Source organism: Physella acuta, unplaced genomic scaffold (genome assembly GCF_028476545.2).
Source record: "Physella acuta isolate Inbredline_101_S28 unplaced genomic scaffold, ASM2847654v3 ptg000783l, whole genome shotgun sequence".
Lineage (NCBI taxonomy): Eukaryota > Metazoa > Mollusca > Gastropoda > Physidae > Physella > Physella acuta.
In genome coordinates this window covers 487184-512465 of record NW_026732301.1, presented here as the reverse complement: position 1 = coordinate 512465, position 25282 = coordinate 487184, and the positions used below count along the sequence as shown (strand labels likewise).

The following is a 25282-nucleotide window of genomic DNA, read 5'->3' as shown; positions in this document are numbered from 1 at the left end:
TCAAAGTTCCATGTCATTGACATTGCTGACAATTTTCTTTAGGACACGTGTCTTCAGTTTGCCGTCCAGTTCAAGCTGCGTGAGTTTCTTCATGATGGCATCGCAAGACACGCTCATGTTGTTGCTGAGGACATGCTGTTTCATGTCCTCCAGTTCCTTCTTAATAATGTTCAGATCACTCAACTCGTCAGCCGAGCACGCCATTTTCATTTTCAAATCAGGCATCCGATTGCACAACAATAACAGGACCAGGCTGGCGAGGCTTATGCCAATCAGGGTGGGCAAGACGACGTTGTAGTAGTGCAGTAAGAACACGACGAGCCTCTCGGCCTTCAAGCGTCCAGACAAACCCGTCCCTTTGTGAGTCTCTGTAGCCAAAGACCCTCCCTCATCGAAACAGTTGGCTTTAATCCAGCAGATTTCAGCTCCTGATGACTCACACATCACGTGATCAGATTGAGACTTTATTATTGGACTTGACAAAGAGGCGGGGCTACAACCATTGCCTGGCTTGTCTTGAACCCTTGTGATATGACCGTAAGGCTCAGGTCTAGGGTACCCAAGGCGACGTTTGAAACAGTCTGTCTGCAATCAAAAATTGATCTCTACCTAATACTATTTTACAGCCCCCCCATATAGAGCAGTTTCCTTACAGTACGAAATTAGACAAACAAATAAATATTCAAACATGTAAACAAAGTTGAGTTTTAGTAGTATATAGATAAATACATTAGGTAGTAATGTACATGCCTTTATTATTGAGTATCGATAACGTCATTATTTCTGTGGCATTATATTTAATTACTCTAGAATAAATAAAGTCAATTTTCTTTTCGTGTAGCTTTGAAATAAACGCTGTGGTGAAGGAAAAATAAAAGTCAACGTCAGTCGGACGTGACAACTCACATCACCAGATAGGCCGAACTCGTGAGACGATGGGTGACTGTGACAGACCTGTACTACAGACACGGACACGATCTTAGGAACCATGTAGCGACAGTTGGCAGACCAGTTAAGGGAGACAACAATTAAAATATACACGCTTGCCTATAGGTTAGATCACTGCCCTTGTTTCCTAGACAGCAACACATAACTCACTAGACGTAGTTATAAGTTGCGATTAAAAGGTTCAACTAAACATTCATGCTTGAATACATATTGATCAGTATTGAATACATATAATTCGACCAATAATGCAAGCTGTAACTGTTATGATAACTTAAACGTTAGCCATATTTTATTTAACTTTAAGCATTCAGATCGTCTATAACGACAACAGATCGGACAGTGACATAATATTTTAGGGGGACTGTTTAAAAAAAAAAGTGTTTATATTGATGTAGATTATTCATCGAGTAAATGTTACCTTTTGAAAAAAAATTAAACGGCTAATGTTTACATGTATCGTGCTGTTGCCCATGTGCCTTGTGTTGTCTTAACATTAATTAGATTACATGTTGTTGTTTCTCTCTACACCAAATGTTCAGACACATTATAGAGCTGTTTTTCAAGGAAAACGTTTTTTTCATGTTAGAAAAATAAATTGTGTCGTTGTGCATTATTGGATACTTATTTCATATAGATGTATTGTAATAGGGAAAGTTTACAAGCTATGAATTCACTGATCGTAACAGTGCTTACATAATTTCTAGTATGTGAGTAGAAATGTAAAACTAATCTTTGGTTGGTTGAGTGCTGTCGGTTTGACTCGTGTCAGTATATCTGGATGAGTTGTTGGTATTTTTTTTTTATATTTTCTGTTGTTTTAGGCAGTTTTGGTCGTGTTTTCTTCTTGTGTAGTCAAACCGTTAAATTTTGAATATATGGTAATTTTAAAGCAGAACAGGACAATGTTAAAAAATATATATTATACCATATATTTTTACCTTCTGTGAAATCGATTCGTTAATGAATTGTGTGGTCTGGTCAGTGACGTAACGACCCATTCCTTCGCACGGGGCGACCTTCCAATTTCTTGGCACCCCCACCCCTTCACGTGAGATGTAAATATCGTTATCAACATTTTTCAGTTTTAATTTGGTGTTACACAATTAATGTGGAAAGCAATTTAATATTTCCGAATAGCCAAATGGCTGTCTATTTTCTTAATTTTGACTGTATGTCATATCAACTCTAGTTGGCGCACCCACATGGGTCGGCGCCCGAAGTCATCGCCCAACCTACCCTCCCCTAGCCAATAGGTCAGGTCAGCACTATGTATAAGGGCTATTGCTTTTATAAAAAGTTGTGTTTCACATACATATAGTACGTCTCAGAAATATTGATCGACAAATCTGAACAACGTTCTCATATGTCAAAAAATATTCCAATAAATATTTAAGTGTATTTGTTTTATGTTAGTCCTATTATCCACACTGACATATTGAGTCGAATATGCGTTTATCCAATTGTTGCATGAACATAATGGTCTATTTAGATTAATGTTACATTTTTTTAATATTAATTTTTACAGTTCTTCGTAACAAAAAAAAAAAAATTTCGTACAATTATTTTTACAATCAACGGGTAGGCCTCTTAAGAAAATAAAAAGTTTAAACATAGTGTGATGGTAGCAATGGATCTTTGTTTGGAGGTTCTTCTAGATGCTCCAGTTGTGAGGGTGTGGATTTTTACGAGGCGTATCGAATCCAATAACACACAGTTCAAGTTCCAAATACAAAGTTCTTTATTCAAATGTATATAATCAAGTTTCTACCTAACTAACTTATTCTATACTCTCTACTGTTTACTGCTACTACTGCTAACTGTTCACTATACTACTAACTACACACTCCCATGACCAATCCTAACACTAACTAACTGTTCTCTACATCACTACGTCTGCTCCATTCTACAGCCTAATACCTTCTCTACTCTTCGCTAGCTACCTATCAACTCCACTTAACAGCAGCCCACGCTTCAGTGGTCAGCTGAGCATACACGTGACCGGTCAGTTCACGTATTTTTATTGGTCTCTCTCTGACCAACTCGCTATAGCCTGCTTCTGCTATCTACCTGAGCTTTCCGACGCAACCTTGCGTCATCACACATAGTTTAAACCTTTAAAAAAAACATTTGATAAACTTTGGTTTAACACGATATAATGACTTTTTACACTAGTCTATAGATTGTTTTTTGAAAACAGAAAAAAAACTGTTCTCTGACTAATAGTACCTCAACCTACAAATAACAAAATTACAGTATGTTCTGAAGCTGTTTTCGATCTAGATTAATCCAGATCAAAACATTATACATTTACTTATCATTGGAACTTACTTTTAGAACAGACAGCAACCTTTTTTTTTTCAAGCCTAACCCCTTTTTGATGTCAACTAAAATACGTGTTTTCGCCATAAACAACCTTCTTTAGACAGTCAATGGGAAATTAATCTGGAAATACCACGAAACTCAAGAAAGTATTATTATCCTCCCCTACTTACTGAACACAATATAACTATTTTCAAATGACTGCTTATACACAGAATTTCAATTAACATAAGTGGCTTTAAAAATATTATAATTAATATAGTGTTAATAAAATATACAATACAAACTAGCCATTCATCTTGGCTGAAGACTTAAAATATGTGTACGAAGTAATGGCAATAATTGGACGAAAAGTGAGAATAGAACGATTTGCTGCTTTCGATACAACTACCATTGTAGTTAGTAATAACATAACACAACAAAGAATGCACACATATTTAGACCTTTATATCTAGCCATTGTTCGGACTCCCGATTCGAGTCTGTAGTACGTCCTTATTTCCAACCAGCTCAGATGGGAACCTGATTAACATTAGGAAAAACTGAAGCTATAGCTAAGACCTATGTACATAATCCTTAACAGATAGTACACTTTGATCTTATTCAAAATACAGAGAAGAGATTCGGTGCAATCAGTCACTCGACTACTCCGACCACTACTTTAAATGGCAGGTTCAATAACTTAAGTAATGATTGTATCAACATAATGCCTGCCATATTGAACACATACACAACTTTAAATTGAGCTACATTTGACCAGCTACAAAAGTGACGCCTACGTATCTTATATGGTTACATATTTTTTATTTTAGTTAATATTAAATGTATCCATTAGATTCGTTACAGTGTTGCCCATATTGTTTTAATGTTTTTTTTTTCTTCCGATATCAGAAAAGTATTTACCAATAATTTGTTTTTCTTTTTTGGATATTGTGCAAGGGAATTAATTACCTATAAAACATACCATTTTATTAAAGAAATAAAATATTTTGAAAAATCAGTCATACCATTACATATTTGAAATATTACATACCAAAAATATTCATTTAATTTAAACAAGAGTTAAAACTGTAGATGTTTTATTGTTTCATGTTAAAATATTACTGTAATTGATAATTGAAACACAGTAGCTATGTTTTGTACTATTCTGAAAGACATGCGAAGATATCTGTTAAACAATTCTTCCAGTTGACCAAAAATAGTTTATTATATTTTCCCTATTCATTTCAAAGATAATCTATATGACGGCTTGCTACAATCGGCATTATCATTATCATTAAATGGTTATAAAAATTAAATAGTTTTGTGCTCAAGGACATTGCATGAATCTTTTGTCTAAAATGGTGTCAATTGTGGATCCTTGTGTGTATTTCCATTTGGAACTTGTGTGTGTGTGTGTGTTTTCCACATTTTATACATTGTAAGTACTTTTTTTTCTTTTTCTATTCCTTGTGTGTGTTGCCTGGCCCCGGGTGGGCCTCATGCACAACTATGTCAGAAAAATACATCAAACGGCTATTCCTGCCTAAGTTTGGCATGGCAGGACATGCACCAAAAACTCTAGAGATTTTCATGGAAGAGGGTTTTTCTTTAGCTACCCTCACAGCTGTCGAACTAAAAAGAGAGCTATGTATGCTATGTAGCCTATCACCAGCTGAATTTGAGGGTCTGTATAACTACGGGACACTGCGTAAATGATATGTCACCATTAGATCAAAGGAACTATTTGAGAAAAAGATAATCTATATGTATTTTGAATTTAGAACAAACACAAACTACCAAGACTTTTGTACATTGCCATCATTTTCTATGGTAATGTGTATTGTATTACCCCACTATTACCAGTAGAACTCATAATGTGTTGAACTGTATGCATATCATTTTTCGCTTACAACAGTGTACACGCTATAAAAGAGATATTCAATACATAACAACATATCTGGAGAGGGGAGGGGTTAGAAGGAGGTTTTGGTGGCGATGGAGAAAAAAAGAAAACACACGTTTGTTTTAAATAAAAACTAGAAAATGATTATTATCATTTATTTTGCATACTCAAGAAAATCAAGCTAAATTAAGATTTACGATGAAAAAACATTGAAAAAAACAACATAAAATAAAGGATGTATAATGCAATTTTGATAAAAATTTTGGTAAAATGAGGTGTGATATCATTTTAGGGTAAGCACGAATTGACATGACCACAACAAAGGCATAAGTTGCTTATCCTCAGATTTTTAAAATGTCTTTTGAGGTAGATTGGAGTGGTTCTATTATAACACACTGACGAGAAGCCATGCTGTTTGTATATATATATTTTATTGGGCCTTCGCTACATGATGGAGACCGGAATAAGAAGTAACAATAGATAAATACAAGGGACATCACTCAATAACAACATTATAAATATAACTAATACAAGAAGAGTGAGTTCCCCTGACCTCACAAATCCCAATATATTACATCTTTACTATTACTGCTAACTAATCCACGACTTCTCCCTACACGATCCAATGATCAACTGCCAACGATATCTACATCCAACTCGCAACGGATGCTTCAGTGGTCAGCTGATCGTCTCACGTAAATGGTCAGTTCGTTGCTGCGTTATATTAGTTATATTTGACCAATGTCTAGTTGACCTACGATATGCTACACCCTCGTTTATCTATGACCTATATATTTCGTCATCACAGTGCCACAGACACACGTCTTATATATGGAGAGCTCAAGTGTGTTGGGTCCATGTTGTGTTGAAGTGTTTTGTTGCAATTTGCCAATAAAGGGGTCAGCGGCCTGAATGTATACTGGCCCACGCAATATAATATGGTCAATGAAGGCCTAATGTATTTTAAATGTTAAAGTTCACCAACTGGATGGTGTCAATGTAGAAGAGCCAACAACCAAAGCTGATAAACATTATGTCACATCGTGTGGACTTATATTCTAAGATAGACGTGCTTATTTCATGACATAAATAATAGAGTATTAATGGAAATTCATTACTCAACGGTCAGATTGTATGCATGAGAATAAAATAAGGCAATGCAACGAAAAATATATAAAAATAATAATATAACTATTTAGTGGCGTCGCTAGGTCGGGTTTCACCCAGTTCGGCACACATATATATATATATATATATATATATATATATATATATATATATATATATATATATATATATATATATATATATATATATATGGTTATTTTTTTTAATAGAAGCTTTTATATATATATATATATATATATATATATATATATATATATATATATATATATATATATATATATGCTTTGCCTTTGAGTCACCGCCGGTGAAGGTTTCACCCTTTGCGGTCCGTATGCCCCCCCCCCCCCCCCCCATCCTGCCCTCTCTACGCTTCTATTATAAAAAAATAGGATGAATAAGATTTTTAAAAGGAATGAAAATATATGTTCTCATTGTGTGAGTGAAACATCTATAGACTTTTATGGAGTTTATGAAGTTTTCTCAAGGCCCATATCATTGTGTGCTTAATTTAAACATGGAACTGGGCGGATTGTTTACAGTAACATAAACAGCAGCTACTTCTTTATGGAAACCTGTCTGTGGTTTTAGTGGTTGTGCTTGTCATCTTATCTAAACAGATCATCTTGTTACACTTGATATTTAGTTTTGTCAATTTTTAGAGGTATCATTAGAGCTGAGACTGGTATACATTGGGGGTTAAATAAAACTAAATCTATTAATAACATGTCGGCTTGGTACCGATGCATAGCCGTAGGTTTAGTTTACATGTTCTGAACATGTATAACCCGCTCACAAGTCGAGGTTAACTGATCTAAAATGAACATATTATATTTTATTTACTGTTACAAGTATTATAGGGCTTTATACATTTTAGCTACAAATTTACATTTTTTTTTTAAACGGATTATTTTTTAACAATATAGAAAGGCCTACAGTTTATTAATTACGTCCCATTCTAATAGTTTTATTTTTATAAGGGATATAATATACATACACTAGCCTATACATGATTAGAAAAAAATAACCATAAGTTAGTTTAAACAATTAAATTGAACATGCACAGTCAATACATAATAACAAAATAACATTCTATAAGAAAATATGAAATGTTTATGTTAATGTATCTTTGTTTTTATTTTTTTTGTTTTTGACAATTTTAGAAAACTTTTTCAGTTTGCTTACGCTTTTCAAAGACATGCGAAAGAGTCAAAATAACTCTGTTGCTTGTGCGTTCTTGTTTCCTTTAGCATCAGAACATCAGGGGGGCTAGGGACAAAACACATTATATAAACAACAGAATAAATAAACACAATATTGACATCCTACTTTTACAGGAAACTAAAATTGGAACTACAGAAGAAGCAAATAAACTAGATGCATAATTAATATCGACAGTCTCAAGCTAAACATCACTCGATCGGCCCCCAAGTAATTTAACATTAGAACAGTCTTCTGTTTCCCAGGTTTTTAAAAGTGCACAACCTGAATGGTAGAAAGAGATACACACCTCACCCTCCCCCCCCCCCCCCACACACACTTCCCTCCACTCAGCCGGACTGGCGGATTTTTCAGGGTGGCGTGCCCTCTTTGCCAGGGGTCAATTTTTGTGTCATGGAAAGTTTTGGAATGATAGATCAGTAATGTGTATTACAGAGACACTTCTCCCACGGTGGTTTCTATTTCTGTCTACAATGTGAACTTTTGACTCCTCAGCCAAGGACAGAGCACAGTAAACTAAGCAGTCAGGAGAGGCCTAGTTTGCACACCTTATTTTAGTCTAGTTCTTATGCCATTTTATTTTCTCCATTTGATTATTATATATGCAATTGATGTTCATGTCTTTGATGCTGTGTAAAATCTATCAAATAAATTATTATTACTGATTTAAAGGTTTAAAACAATTGAATTAATAAAAAAAAAAAAAAAAAAAAAAAAATTGAGGGCTGTATAGATATAGATGTTTGAAAGGGAAGAGTGTTTGCTTTTACGTGTCTCATTTTAATAACATAACTTTTCCGATTGCTTAAAATTTGTATCATTTTAATTCTCTGTAATCCCAAATTCATTTCAGCTCTACTTTTAAAAAAAAAAAAACAAATTCAACCCTCTCCCCCCTTCTCGTCCCCTCAGCCCACCACGCTGATGGTAAAAAAAATCCCTTGAATCATCATTTAATTACACATTTGCATTTTCAGTTTCAGGTTGGTTTTTAATTTTTATTTTTTCTTTATATTTAGACGTTTTGTATTAGATCTATGTATAAGTAAACCATCTTAAATGAATGAAAGTAGGCTACAAGTAAGAAAGAAATATTACTATTGTAAATCTGTGTCAGTCCTCACAAGCCGGTGATGAAAACTGTAATACTAAAGCGAACACACACAACTGACGCTGTAAATTACATGTCTGAGGCAAATTAGAAAAAAAAAAAAAAAAAAAAAAAAAAAAAAAAAAAAAAAAAAAAAAAAAGATTTCAAAAAATTAAAAAAAAAAAAAAAAAAAAAAAAAAAAAAAAAAAAAAATAATAATACCCTGATTAAAATTGTTCGAATTAAAAAAAAAATAGAAAAAAAAAATTTGAAAACAAGCGTCAATGAGATAAAATTTTGCATCCCATTTAAAAAGGGACAGTTTATTTTTGGCAGTTTGGGATGACACGTAAATTCAGAATTGAACTTTATTTTATTTTTTCTCCTTTTGGATAAAACAGAAACTCAGCACTTTTCTTGTTAAATTGGATTAGAAAAAAACGGACTTTAAGCTTGTGTGTATTTCCATTCGGAACCTTGTGTGTGTGTGTATGTTATTTTTTTTTCTTCACATTTTATACATTGTAAGTACTTTTTTTTTCTTTTTTTATTTCTTGTGTGTGTTGCCTGGCCCCGGGTGGGTCTCACGCACAACTATGTCGGAAAAATACATCAAACGGCAATTCCTGCCTAAGTTTGGCATGGCAGGACATGCGCCAAAAACTCTAGAGATTTTTATAGAAGAGGGTTTTTCTTTAGCTACTCTCACAGCTGACGAACTAAAAAGAGAGCTATGTATTTTATGTAGCCTATCACCAGCTGAATTTGAAGGTCTGTATAACTATGGGACACTGCATAAATGGTATGTCACCATTAGATCAAAGGAACTATATGAGAAAATGCACCTAAAAGAATTTCACAGAGATTTGCCACCTGGGGTAACATCCAGATACAGAGTGCAGAGAATATCAATAACCCACGCCGATAAATCTGGGCATAGGGGCATGCTGAAATGGCTGCCTTCCAAGACAAGCGACGATGATATAATGGCGATTCTGAAATCTATAAGCAGTCAGGACTTAACACCAACATTTAAGAGAATAGACCAATCAAATGTGGTCCAATTCACCATCTCTCTGGAGAAAGAAGATGTGGAGAGTGCCCCACACTATATTATACTTACAAATGAGGCCAACAAGGAGAGCAGAGTCCTTATAATCCTCAATGGGAGGAGGGTGCAATGTTGCCACTGCAACACAGACAGACACCTGCCTAAAATGTGTGAGCATTTGAGGACTCGCACTCTTGACTGCGTCCAGCTAGTAGATGGACAGTACAGGGCAATTGAGCCTTGGGATGCAAATGATAAAGAAGAAGTTAGGGAGCATCTAAGTAACAATAGAAATTTCTTAAAGCATTGGGACAGTTATGATGTTGACGGAGAAAGACAAAATGAAATGCTTAGAGAAGCAAGGCATAAAGAGGTAGAAGATGCCTTTGGAGTAGATGGCCAAACTGAAGCACATCATACTACTACAGCATCACAGCAAGTTAACGAAAGCGTAACAGAAACCAACATAGAGGCCGAAGTCATGGAGACAATAGCGATCAGAAATTCCATAGTAACAGGGTCTCAAAAAGATGGGAATCAAGAAAATTTGGAGGCTGTCGACGAAACAATAAATGATATTCTTCAAGATAACACTAATTCAGAAAACATAACGAAACCGCTAAAGGAAATTAAAATCTCACAAAGTATATCAGCAACAAAGGTATCAGGTCAACTGTCATATAGTCAAGCAATCAGTTCAAGCAAAAATCAATTTACCTACAGTAAAGCCACCTCAAAGGGTCGTGACCAGGGCCCAACGGGATAGCAAACCAGCGGCTGGAAAGTTTGGCGTTAAAAGACCACCACCATCCAGCCCTCCAGAAACAGATGTTCGAAAGAAAACCCCAAATAATTCGTGCTAACTCTGGCAACATTGAACATCAGGGGGGCTAGGGACAAACATAGTATATAAACAAAATAATAAATAAACACAATATTGACATCCTACTTTTACAGGAAACTAACATTTGAACTACAGAAGAAGCAAATAAACTAGATGCAAAATTAATACCGACAGTCTCAAGCTAAACATCACTCGATCAGCCCTCAAGTAAATTAACATTAGAACAGTCTTCTGTTTCCCAGGTTTTTAAAAGTGCACAACCTGAATGGTAGAAAGAGATACACACCTCACCCCCCCCCCCCCCACACACACACACACTTCCCCCCACTCAACCGGACTGGCGGATTTTTCAAGGTAGCGTGCCCTCTTTGCCAAGGGTCAATTTTATGTCATGGAAAGTTTTGGAATGATAGATCAGTATGTGTATTACAGAGACACTTCTCCCACGGTCGTTTCTATTTCTGTCCATGGATGGCTACAATGTGAACTTTTGACTCCCCAGCTAAGGACAAAGCACAGTAAACTAAGCAGTCAAGAGAAACCTAGTTTGCACACGTTATTTTAGTCTAGTTCTGATGCCATTTTATTTTCTCCATTTGATTATTATATATGCAATTGTTGTTCATGTCTTTGAACTCTTTGATGCTGTGTAAAATCTATTAAATAAATAATTATTACTGATTTAAATGTTTAAAACAATTGAATTAATAAAAAAATAAAAAAAATAAAAATAAAAAGGAAAAAAGAAAACTAATTGAGGACTGTATAGATATTGATATTTGAAAGGGAAGAATGTTTGCTTTTACGTGTCTCATTGTAATAACATTGCTTTTCCGATTGCTTAAAATTTGTATCATTTTAATTCTCTGTAATCCCAAATTCATTTCAGCTCTACTTAAAAAAACAACAACAAATTCCCCCTCTCTCCCCCCCCCCCCCCCCCTCGTCCCATCAGCCCACCACGCCGAGAAAAAAAAAATCCCTTGAATCATCATTTAATTACACTTTTGCATTTTCAGTTTCAGGTTGGTTTTTAATTTTTATCTTTTTTCTTTATATTTAGACGTTTTGTATTAGATCTATGTATAAGTAAACCATCTTAAATGAATGAAAGCAGGTTACAAGTAAGAAAGAAATATTACTATTGTAAATCTGTATCAGTCCTCACAAACCGATGATGAAAACTGTAATACTAAAGCGAACACACAACTGACGCTATAAATTACGTGTCTGAGGCAAAAAAAAAAAAAAAAAAAAAAAAAAAAAAAAAAAATCGCCGTTTTATTTGATAACTAATAAAATTTGAGGACTGTATAGATATAGATGTTTGAAAGAGAAGAATTTTTGCTCGGATGTGTATCGTTGTAATAACATAACTTTTCCGATTGCTTAAAATTTGTATCATTTTAATTCTCTGTAATCACAAATTTATTTCAGCTCTACTTAAAAACCCAAATTCTACACCGCCCCCCCCCCCCCGCCCCCTCAGCCCACCACGCCGAGGGAAAAAATCCCTTGAATCATCATTTAATTACACATTTGCATTTTCATGTTGTTTTTTATTTATTTTTTTATTTTTTTTTATATTTAGACGTTTTGTATTAGATCTATGTATAAGTAAACCATCCGAAATGAATGAAAGTAAAAAAGAAATATTACTATTATAAATCTGTATCAGTCCTCACAAGCCGATGATGAAAACTGTAATACTAAAGCGAACACACAACTGACGCTGTAAATTACATGTCTGAGGCAAAAAAAAAAAAAAGTATAAATCTTTTACTATCGACAAAACCACTTCCACCCCCCTAAATCAATTGTTGTGAACATAATTCACAAAAAAAAAACATGGTGGCTATATGTCACTAAGTCACGCTTAATGAGTTGTAATTAAAGTGGTAATGATTGTTTACGTAGCCTAATGACCACGTGATACCACGGGATGACGAACTCAATAACAGTAAAGATCGTGTACCACAATTGTTGCTGTTGGCGTCTTAAAGTAAACTTAAAATATGTTTTCTTTTAAGTTTGTATAAATTAAATATAGCGGCCGGCTAAAGGACATGATATACACACCTTTTTTTTTAAACCGATACAATAAATTAAAGCAACATTGCATTAATGTGCATGCTGTTACACTTTTACTTTTGGAAACCATAAAAAATAGAATAACAATAACAATTGCTAATGAAACGTGAGTTGTCGTTACTAAACACTGATCTCCTGATTTTATAACGTTTGACTTTAATTACACATTTGCCATGTAATCAATCACACGACATACTTAGATAATCACCTTACATCAAATCGTATTTTAAACATATCTAGCAATAAAACCACAACTCAACTGTTTTATTTATTTCTTAGTGAGTTTACATCTGTGTCGACTTAGAAGAAATTGAGTAAGGGAATTGAAATGGATCAATTCATTGTTTCCCCTCGTGTTTTTTCCTGTTTTATTGAGACAAATTAGATCAGTTATCACATTGAAATATTCACTCACAGTAGTTTTCTGGACAATGATCAAGGAGGAGTATAATTAATATATACACATTACATTTTTTAATTTCGAACTACAATTTGTTTTCTTAAAATATATCTGTACTTATAAATTAAATAAAAACACGTGTAGGCCTACATAGTATCGTTTAATTTGTGTTTGATGTTGCCGTTACATTGGTAGCAATGTGTTGTTAATTTGATATATGTTATAATAAGTTGTTATATACGTAATTAGTTATGATCTATTTTACTAATAATATTTGGCGTTCAAAATGACCGATGATTTAATTATGATACATTTCTTTTTCCCAAAAAATGAACGGGGCAATTAGTCAACTGAGGTCCGGTTATTTTACCTGACTCCGTACATAACTCATAGCAGATAGTACACTTTGATCTTAGTCAAAATGTCGAGAAGAGAATCGGTGCAATATGTAACTCGACTACTCCGACCACTAATTTAAATGTCAGTTTCAATAACTTGATTCATGAGTGTATCAACAAAATAACTGCTATATACCACACAACTTTAAATTGAGCTACATTTGACCATCTCTTTTAGTAACAAATACGTATGTTACATTGTTACATAGTATATATATATATTAGTTTATGTTGAATGTATCATTATGATTCGATACATTGTCGCCCATATTTTTTGTATTTTTTTGTTTAATTTTTCCGATGCTGGTATTTACCAATATTTTTTTTCTTGTTTGGTTATTGTACAAGGGAAGTAATTACATATTAAATAGACCATTTGGTAAACAAACAAAAAATAAACCAAAGAGACGTATTAATTTTTCCTAAAATTAGACATATATTCTTCAACAACGTTATTTAAAAACAATCTTAAATAAATAGATGTACATTTGTTTTATTTTTAAAAATGTTCTGTAATTGCAAAAAACAAAACACAATAGCATTCAGTTTTACCCATTTGATAGACAAGCGAGGATATTGTTCTATCTACGTCGCACTGACTATAATACCCTATTGGTGAAATATCCATATTGTTTTAAAAGAAAATACATATTGAGAACAGAAAACTTTCTTCAAATTACCAATACTAATGTACATTTCTATCCTTTTTTTGGTAATGTGTATTGTTTGCTTCACTATTAAAAGTAGAACCCATAATGTGTTGAGCGTTACGCATACCTTTTTTTCCAGATATGTAACGGATCGTCTATACATAACGACATATCTGGAGAGGGGAGGAGAAAGAAGAGGAGGGATTGATGATGATAGAGAGAAAAAGAAATCAATCGTTATTGCAGTAAAAAACTAGAAAATGAGTTTAAATGTATTTGCGTTGTCAAGAAAATCGAACTTAATTAAAATTTAAGTAAAAGAAATATATATATATATATATATATATATATATATATATATATATATATATATATATATATATATATATATATATATATATATATATATATATATATATAATAACGCTTTTTTACTTTAATTTTGAGGGAGTGGTTTGGTAAAATGAGGTGTGATATCATTTTAAGGGAGGAGGAAGACCCTTAACCATTATCTCAACCAGGGCAGAAATTGCGTATCCTCATTTTTTTTTAGAAATATATTTAGTTTTGGTTTAATCGCCAATGTTAAAGTCAACTTCAGTGATGATTCCATTAATAGGAAACGGTAACAGAGTGACTATTTCACAATGTAAAGTCTTCTAGTCAACTATCTCTGTCAGGGTGACCATGTCTCAATGTAAAGTCTTATTTCTTCTGTCTCTGTCCGTGTGTCCATGTCTTCTATTCAACTTTCAAAATCATTGTTAGGTTGGTTGTTCATATGTAAATATATTACACTGTAAAATTACCATACATATTTTAACAAGTAACACCTTAACACACAAATTTAAATGTTATGCAGGCCGTACACATATACACATATGTCACCATAACTTAGCCGTCTATATTCATACATATAATGACATCCTAACACAGCCATACTTAGGTACATATATTATACACCCTAATACATGAGGACATAATAACGTTATGTATAACTGAAATATATACACCCTAATATATCGAGCGCAACATAGCTCTAAGGGATCCATCAATTTCACTCTACATCGACAATAAAGTTTCATTCGTTTGATCAAAGTGTGAACTCAAGAGTGTGTTTTGTTTAAAATTAGTAAGATTAAAAACACAGTTACTTCACTTGGAAAAATTCTATAATCCACGCATTTTGTTTCAGTAGATAGATGACACGGTACAACAAAATGATTTACTTTGTTTAGTTGCTTAACATAATTAATTAATAGTTTTTAATGATCCAAAGCCAATGTTATCATTGCTAAATAGCAATATATATAATATAAAAATAAGTATATGGGAGTTGTATGTCAAGTAGGACAAGTTACTACAATTAGAACAACACATAACTGGTAAGTCTAGCTATGTTTACAATCCAATAGGTTGAGAAAAAAAGCCACCAAATCATGTACTTAAAATCAAATAATTAATTAATTCGAGATGAAACAAGATTGACAAATATGTAGTAAATACAAAAAAATAAGATTTAAAAAATGTCAACTTTGGTGTATCACAGTCAACAATGGCAATCAAAAACCGACACAATCGTTTATTTTTTAACTGCTCTTTGAAGAAACTGCCGTTAGTTCTATTAATTTGACACGCGCTTTTTTGTCTGATAAGTTATATACCTAACCATCTAAGCTTAAAAAGTGTTGAATTCCAGATTGAGATTTAACTGCTTGGTAACTCTGCCTAGTTTATGTCTGCTTTACATATATTGAACAACAAATCATTTAATGTTACCATATCTCAGTTATAGGCCTATAGATATCACATATGTGACCCGCTTCCAACTTGATTTCTACTTATTTAAATGATCGTAAGTTGTATCAGGGGGCTAGAAACAAAGTATTAGCAATTATTGTAGTTGTAAACTATAATTATTATTTTGCAAATGAATGCTAAGGGAGATACAATATGAATATTACCACATTTCCAAAAATTAAAACAACAAAACAAATAACCAACAGAAAACGTAGCGATTTTTGTACAGTATGTTGTATTTATATGTTTCTATTAAACATAGTTAAACGATTTAACTCTGAATTACATTATTTATCTATATATAGTGCATGTTATGAATTTAAATGTAGTGCTTCAAAACAACAACAACATACAAACCAATACACTAAATATTTTGTTTTACATATACATGTTTTAAAGACTGTGACGACATTATGTTAATGTATGTTTCTTCTTCGAAAACTGTTTGTCTCTCAGAGCCTAGCAATATAATAGTAATGTAACTTTAAAAACCATAAACATCCAAGTAATTATGTTGCTACTACAAATTGGAGATGAGAACGAGGTTAACAGAACCTGACTTTAACTTTAAGTGGAACGACCAGAAACAAGAATTAACTAAGTTTATTATAAATGAAAGACATCTCGTTACTACCCAACAGCTTCAACTAGTCAATCCCACCCCTCTCCCCCTCACTACTCCACATACTTAGCATAGAGCCCATGTTAGAACGTATTAGGCAGGACAGACGCTTTAAATGATTGCCCATACCAAACATGTCAGCCAAAAAAATTATAGCATAAACATATACAACCTAAAACTGCGGCACAAAATAGTTACGTGCGATCTATCACTTTGACCTGATCATTTATAATTAACTTGAAAGTGTGTACGTATGAGTGTGTTTTGTATGAAATACACAAACTCATTTAGACGCCGCTCTTAAGTAGGCCTATTTAATGAAACCCAGATAATGTTTTCCCTTTGGTTGGCTTCTCACCCGGATTTGTTTTTAAATACAATTTCTCGTTGGTTATTCCTACATGTAGGTAACTTATTGCATACGCTTCTCATGATTTAAACAATATATATATATTTTTTTTGGTTTTTTCTTTAAAGCAAAACGAAAGATCGCTGTAAGTATTCAGAACATTTTTTTGATAACTTTTTGGTTTTGTTTTTTATATAGGCTTATAGTTTTACTGTATTATGATGCATCACTAATGGTATCCAAATGCATTCGACCGATGTCGTTTAAACCAATGGTATGTCTAACTTTGTAGCTTCCACGAAAGTACATTTAAATTTTCCAACGGAAGAAATGCTGTTAAGTTTGTCAAAGTACAATATCAAAGATCACGTTGACTTTAGCAGTAGCACCATGTTACATGTAAATCTCACTCCGTACATCCGAGTTGTTCACTATTTGGTTATACATGATTGTCATACAGTACAAAATGGTGTCAACACTGATTGCTCTTACCAATTAAAATAATCATCGACTTTGTTAATCCTGTATTAGTCATTTTAAACATATTGTTCCATAACGTATTATCATAGCATCGACCATCGACAAAGTAGGCTATATGCAATAAAATCAGAGCGACATAAATATTACATATAAATGTACCATTAGTTAAATGTACCATTAGAAACAATTGTTTTTATAACACATGTTACAATATTTCTGATTAGCTTAATCGATAGAAAACAAAATAGTTCAAACTATGTTGTTTTAGTTTGCCGCCTTTGTCATGCGTGTGTTGTTCTATTTATAGTTTTCTACAGAAATTTGTTTACTTCTGTCCTGTGTGTGTTGTTCTATTTATAATTATCTACAGAAATGTGTTTACTTCTGTCTTGCCTATGTATTGTGTGTGTTGTTCTATTTATAGTTGTCTACAGAAGTGTGTTTACTTCTGTCCTGTGTGTGTTGTTCTATTTATAATTATCTACAGAAATGTGTTTACTTCTGTCTTGCCTATGTCTTGTGTGTGTTGTTCTATTTATAGTGGTCTACAGACATGTGTTTACTTCTGTCTTGCCTATGTCTTGTGTGTTGTTCTATTTATAGTTGTCTACAGAAATGTGTTTACGTATGTCTTGCAGGACGCCGTCACCACGAGCCTACACATACGATCTATTTTTACCACCCTAGTCCAGTCTTTCAGTGTGTAGACCGTCCAGTGGTTGGTTACAACAATATCAACAAAGTAGAAGTGATATAGTTTTATAATAAAGAAAATAAAATAAAAAAACGTTATAACAACACGCTTTTAAGTGAACTGAAAAAAAAAATGTTAAAAAAAAAATCAAATATGTAAAATGCCTTATGAGCTACCACATAGTAATGAGTAGCGAACATTTGTAATTATAATCGAACATTAAGTAATGATTTTCTTCCCAATCTTACAACCTCTCTACGACATGTTTTATATCCGTCATCTTATTGTATTTGGCACTATTGGAAAGCTAGATTTCTAATGTATTTCATAATTTAATTTTACATCATCTTGGAAAAACTCTAAGTTTATAATCAGCTTTACAAATTTCAAAGATAATAATATGGTATTTTTGTGACCTACTTTTCGTTTTTTTTGTGCTGTTTTTCTCAGTTTACACGTTTTTAAGCACTAAAAGCCTACTACAAATTTGTTATAAAACAGTGCATAAGATATCTTTAGTAAATGTTCTTCATGCAAAATAAAATTTGTGTTACGATATAATTCTGATGACATTCATAGAAAGAAAGTTTATGATAAATAATATGATAATTTTGAAACTTGTGCATACTAAAAGGGGTGCGATTTTTCGGACCTTTTAGAAATCTGAAAAAATGTAGAGTCCCTTGCTCTTTTTCCACCACGGTATGTTTGTACTACTTGTTATTTGCAAAAAAATAAAGAAGATGGCGTTTAATTGTCAGAATAAATCACCTGTTGTAATGACTTTAACACTGATGCAGACACAAAATATTATTCCTTATATATCCTGACATGATACACACACCGTAGACCGATTTGAGACATGATAAATAATTGTAGACACATGTGTCGGATGTTACTGAACTGTGGGCGCATGTGTAAGATGCTATTAAAATGTAGCCCTATTTGTCGGTCTAATGTAGGTCTTATCTATCTGGATTGATACCATCTGTTTGACAACATCTGACCCTCCAATAAGTTCACATTTGATATACAACTGTGTGTATGCAGGGATATTTAAAAATGTTTTTGTTCGTTGACTGACTACATCAAGTTATACAATGTAAAATAATGTGTATTGATTGTGTGAACCTGTTGTTAAAAAAATAGTTTCAATTTATCGGCTAAGTCCGCAGTTGGTGCAGCCGAACCTTACTAATTACATAACCAGTAAAGAATGAATTGTAGTTTTATAAGTGTCATGTGCTTTGAACACATAAGATACGACAATAGGGGAATTATACAGTTAATCATTAGCACACACATACGTCAAAACATACGTTTGACCAAATATCTGGACAAAGTCCTAAGAGGCCTTGCGACTTATTAATGTCATAAATGCTAATATTAATCATTAAAATACGTTCAACGATTGAAGAAAATAATATAGTGTAACGAGTATAGATAATTATAATGTGTTAGCCCCCACCCTCAAATAAAAAAAAATAATAAAAAAATAAATAAAAGGAAATGGGACAATCCTTAATATTAAACAAAAAAACATAATTCGACGTTTAAAAATAAAACCTACTAATTTTTTTCTTTCCATATCTACCTTCTACTTTTAACATTTAGGCTTAATACTAAACATGGTTAAAATAGTAATTTGTGAGCGGTTTATTACATTTTTGTGGACGTCCGCAATCAGTTTTATGTGAGGTAGGTGGTGGGATGGGGGGGGGGGGGTCTGTCGAAAGTGGACAAGTGTAGACGGAGGGTGGGGGGGATCTGAATTTTTTTTAACGTCATTAATGGATCGCCCCTTAAGTAAAACCTTTCCATAAAGGAATAGAGTACACTTGGTCAAAGTATCACTATGATCAAACTTTAGCGTACCATATTATCATGTTTAGTTAAAAAGTACGTGTTTTAGGTCTCAATAAGTGAGGGAAATTGAATGTCCAAAGTTCGTTTTTGCTGAAAGTCTACTGTTGCGTCCGGGTTAGATCCGAATTCAAGAACGACCTGGTTTAACGTTCAATACGTTTATTAGGTCTCACATATCACATTACAGCATAGCCCTCGACCTAACCACTACTAACTAACCAACCCCTGACAACCATTCACTCCAGCTTTTATACCGCATTCGACCTTGGGATAACAATACACAAACACACCGGGGTTAACAATATTCTAGGGTAAACTCAACTCACACTCTCACTCTCCCCTAATTCTAGATCATTCTATCCTATTCTAGTCTAACCTACAACTGACCCGTAACACTACCCCCCCCCCCACCCAAGTATTTGTAGTACATACTACAAATACTAACTAAATCCCCAAATCCTAAGTTAACCTAGAGGGCGAAAACAAACAGAGAAAAAATAAATAAATAAATAAAATAATTAAAAAAAAAACAAACAAAAAAAAATGATTTGACAGGTATACTACACCAAGAGGAGAGTAAATAAATAACGCATTTATACATCTCTTTGTACATGAATCCAAGACAAACAACCGAGTAAAAATAACCGAAACAAAAACAGAAAAACAAACAAACAAACAATTATGTTGTTTAAATTACAATTTACATCTCAGACTCCCGATCTAAAATTTCTTGACAAAAAATCAGCTAGAAGATTATCCCTCCCCGGAATGTGTTCTATAGTAAATTTATATTCCTGTAGCAGTAAGGACCAGCGTGTCAGTCTGGCATTATTGAACCTACAGTTATTCAGGTATTTTAGAGCACGCTGGTCCGTCTGCAGTACGAAGCTAGCGTTGTATAAATACAACGCTAGTTTGCCTGTGGCCCAGACAATTGCTAGGCACTCTCTTTCTATAGTAGAGTACCGAGTCTCTCTCGGTTGGAGTTTTCTGCTGATGTATTTTACTGGTCTCAGGACCCCATTTCTCATTTGCATCAAGGCTGCCCCGATACCTCGTGACGAGGCGTCGGTCCTGAGAATAAATTGCTCATTAATATTAGGTAAAATAAGAAATGGTTCTGAGTTCAAGTGTTTCTGGACCAGTCTTAAAGCACGGTTACATTCATCTGACCACACGACCTTTTCAGGTTTACCCTTTGCTAACAAGTCTGTCAGTATTGCGTTGGCCTCGCTGAATTCTGGTATAAATTTAGCATAATACCCTATAAGACCCACTAATGATCTTACCTCCTTCTTTGTGGTGGGTATTGCTACGTTTAAGATTTTGTTTACCTTGTTTCTCTCTGGTGTCAGTAGCCCCCTCCCCACTATGTGCCCTAGGAAATTAATTTTTTTCAAACCCTAGCTCTAATTTGGCAGGTCTTACTGTCAGGCCCGCGTCCTTCAATCTATTGAACACCGCCTTTATTGCCATAAGGTGTTCCTCCCATGTCTCGCTGTAGATACAGATGTCATCAAAGAATGACACCACATTTTCCAAGTCTTTTAATACGACTCGCATTAATCTGGCGAATGTGGCGGGTGCCGTGCATAGGCCAAAGGGCAGGTAATTAAACTGAAATAGGCCCCAGGGTGTGACAAATGCGGTGAGTTTTTTGCTGTCATTTTGCATGGGGATCTGCCAATACCCTTTTGTGAGGTCGAGTTTAGTAAAATATTTTGCCCTATTTAATTTAGCGAACAGCTCATCTGTATCTGGGATGGGTTCCGCGTCGTAGACTGTGACTGCGTTAAGTCTCTTATAGTCTACACAGAACCGTGTCGACCCATCTTTTTTCTTAACTAGTACTACAGGTGCGCTGAAGTCGGAGTCGGACCTCTCTATTATTCCCAGTCTCTCCATTTCTCTTTCTTCATAAGCTCTCTTCAAGCGTATGGTATGCAGTAGGGTTTCGTTCTTATTGCTCTGGTGTTGGTCAGTTTTATTTTATGTTCTAGTAAACTTGTTTTTCCAGGTAAGTTGCTAATTACAGCTGTGTACTCTTGGATAATTTTGTCTAGATCCGTCCGCTGTGTTTTTGTCAGGGTGTCTCCTATTTTGATATCACTTAACTTAGTTTCCTCCAGTATGTCGGGAGTTTTTATTGTGTCCAATGGGATACCCGGTTCCATGTCCTCCTCAATTGTTAGTGATACTTGGTTTTCTTCTTCTGCCTCCACCACTCCTGACACTGCCGCTAACATGGGGTGTCCCTTGCTGTCGTTTGGTTTTTGTCTGTGATGGTACAGCATCATCCGATTTACATGGACCACCTTAGTGCTATCCCCTGTTTTAATAACATAGTCCAAGTCTCCGATTTTTTTAAGACTTCGTAAGGTCCCGCCCACCTTAGCTCAAGTTTGTTTAATAGTTGGGGCTTCAATATCAGCACATGATCCCCCACTTTGATATCTTTGGTTGTGGCTGATCTATCGTAGTAGCTCTTTGCTTTATCTTTCTCATTTTCTGATTTGCGGGTTGCATAACTGCATGCCGTTTGCAACTGCTGCTTAAGGTCCAGCAGGTAGTCATATGCAGCTCTTGTCTTATATTCCCTTACTTCTCCTGTGAGGATATCCTTTAGGATGCTCATCGGGCCCCTCACTTTCCTGCCGAACATAAGTTCGAATGGCGGGTAACCAGTACTTTCGTTTGGAACTTCTCTGTAGGCGAAAAGTGCTGCTGGGATGAACACGTCCCAATCGTCATCCTTGTCTATAGCTACTTTCTTTAGCATTTCCTTCAAAGTTCCATTCCATCGTTCTACAGCCCCGTTGGCCATGGCGTGATATGCCGAAGCGTGAATGATTTTAATCCCCAACATTTTAGACACGGTGCAGAAAATTTCCGACGTGAACTGGGTCCCGTTATCTGAGAGTATGACTTCCGGGAATCCCATCCTCGTGAAGATGGAGAGTAGCGCATCTTGAATCTCTGCTGCCGTTACACTTTTCAGCGGTACGGCTTCTGGCCACCGTGTGCATATGTCTACGGCTGTGAGTATGAATCTATTCTTTTTTTTCGTTTGAGTTAGTGGCCCCACAATATATACGGCGATTTTCTCAAACGGTTGTCCCACTACCTCAGTTCTACCCAGAAGCGCCTTGCCACCAACATTCTTTTTGCTTTTCTGGCAGACATCACAACTTTCGCTGTAACGCCTGATATCCTCCCCTGCCCCTGGCCAGCTAAATTGTGACAGAATTCTGGCTTTCGTTCTTGCTACACCCATGTGCCCCGCCATAGGTGTGTCGTGTCCTAATTTCAGGATGGTGGGCCTAAGTCCCCTTGGGATTGCTAGTCTAATCTGATCTTCTGTTTTGCTGTGTTTTATGATCTTATATAATAACCCATCTATCGTTTTACATTGTTTGCCCTTTTCCGCGAGCTTCCACCACCTAGATAATGTTTTGTCTTCGCTCTGTTGCGTTTTAAAATCTTTCGATGTCCTTATTTGGTCTAAAATCTTATGCCCCGGCTCATTTCTCTGGTTGCCCCCTGCTCTAAGTTGTCCTCTGGTTTCTACCGCCGCTAATGTTAGCGAATCTTCCCTAGGTAGTTTCGCGCCTGCTACATTCCCTATTATAAGTTCAGCGGGTGGATCATATAAAAGGACGGCAAAGAACTCTCCCTTAAGGTATGGTGTTTCTATGTTGACTACAGCTCCTGGTACTCTTTTCTTATCTCCATCCGCGGTCTTTATGGTTATCCATTCTTTTGTCCATCTATTTCTTGGGACTAGAGCTTTTCGACAAGCTACGACTACATAACCCGTATCGCGTAGGACGGTCACCGTCCTCCCATCCAGTTTTCCTGCAACTATAGGAAGTGACCCTCTGTCGCTTATGAATCTCCGATTAGCTCCTATGTTCCCTACAGGGACAGCGCCCTTTACTTGACTTAGGCATTGTCCACAGTCGCCGCACTCCCCGCTGAACTCTGGTACTAGTCATATGTCTTGAATGTCCCTGAAGCCTACCCTTCTCCCTCTGTACTCATGTCCAATTTGTCTACGATTGGACCGGCACCCCGCCGCTATGTGCCCCTCAGCCCCACAGTTAAAGCATGTGAATGGGCTTCTTCTGGGACTAATATTACTACTCGGCCTAGGTTGGACCGGGCTTTGTCCTCTTCTCTCCCGTTGAAGGGTGACTTCATTTATTGTGCCCCATTCCTCTCTAATGGGGCTCTTAGATCTAGGTCTTAGGGTTCGTTTGTCCTTGTCCTCTCTAAAGGGATTCCTAGATCCTGATGCAAGTGCCATGGGGGCAACAAATGCGTCCTCTGTCACGTCGATCGGTTTTAATTTTCTGTCTGGGTAGATGTCAAAGTATTTGTCACAGGCATTTTCTACGTCTGTTATTGTCCTCGGGTTTTGCCTGAGGATGTGCTGTCTTACGTCTTGTCCGACTGTTCTCACTATTTTGTCTTTTAAGAGTAGGTCAAACAGTCCGTCAAATGTTTTGTCACACTTGCTAGCTTCGACCCATCTTCTCAAGTAGTGTCGTACCCTCCTAATGTAACTCCCTGCTCTATCTTGTTCTGATGGTTGGGCGCTATTAAACTTATCACTGTATCCTTGCTCCGTCAAACCAAAGTGTTTTAGGACCTCCCTTTTCAGCTTCCCATAATTCTCTTCTGCTCCCAATTCTGTTAACCACGATTCGCAGCATATATCTAGCAGAGCTTTCCTAAACTCTTGGCACCAAAACTTATCTTCTAAACCTATATCTCGGGCTTCCCTTTCAAAAATGTCAACCACCACCTCCATATCTGTTTGGTCCCTACTGTTTCTCAGACCAGACAGCCTAATTCTTGGGGTCTGTGCCCTACCCCTGCCCTTTATGTCTTCCTCCCTTGCTATTTCCAGCTCCTTCAATTTTAGTCTTTCTTCTGATTCAATTTTAGCCCTAGTTAGTGCCCTGTCTGCAGCCATCTCGTCCCTTTCAGCCTGCTGCCTAGCCTTAGCCTCCGCCTCTAACAATTTAGCCTCAGCCCATTCCAACAGCTCCCTTCCCTCTAGTTTACATCTTTCCCCTAACGCTATAAAATGCTCTAGCGTTAAGCCTTCGCTAGCCATCTCACCATAGCCACTTAGGATTGGATGCCAAAATTGTAATACCCAATATAATGTTAGGCAAAGGGTAATCCCCGGTTGTGAGTACCGTGCCAAAGACTAATGCAAAAACACTTACCTCAAATACACATCTGTTGTAGTAGTCCGTCCCTTCCCCTACTTTAGCCCTTCGAAAACAATGGTAAATCTGATAATGGCCGGGTCATGTGAAGACAAAGACCTGGATCGAAAAAGACAAAAGTCCTGTGACGGCAATGCTCTGTGCTGGTAAGGTCCCAGGATGGTAGAGTTCAGTGATGGCGACTTTCAGTTCTGATAAAGTCCAAGGAT

At 35.4% G+C, this 25282-nt stretch overlaps 1 protein-coding gene across 1 annotated transcript; it reads right to left on the bottom strand.

Annotated features, from left to right (window-relative positions):
- On the bottom strand, window positions 1-24955 carry LOC131950879 (uncharacterized). The gene is made up of 6 exons (XM_059313082.1): window positions 23855-24955; window positions 22224-23572; window positions 21867-22110; window positions 21262-21759; window positions 20841-21128; window positions 1-585 (listed from the first exon to the last, which is right to left on the bottom strand). The coding sequence occupies exons 1-6, from the start codon at window positions 24953-24955 to the stop codon at window positions 1-3; spliced, it is 4065 nt and encodes a 1354-aa protein (XP_059169065.1).
- Window positions 24956-25282: the final 327 nt, after the last annotated feature.

What these genes read in the sequence shown, in the direction of transcription:
- LOC131950879 (XM_059313082.1), bottom strand. Translation starts at nt 24,955, where the DNA reads ATGGCTAGCGAAGGCTTAACGCTAGAGCATTTTATAGCGTTAGGGGAA. An exon ending in TTAAACAAACTTGAGCTAAG is followed by an intron (nt 22,111 to 22,223) that starts GTGGGCGGGACC and finishes GTACCATCACAG; the next exon opens with ACAAAAACCAAACGACAGCA. An exon ending in GAAATGGGGTCCTGAGACCA is followed by an intron (nt 586 to 20,840) that starts GTAAAATACATC and finishes TTTTGATTGCAG; the next exon opens with ACAGACTGTTTCAAACGTCG.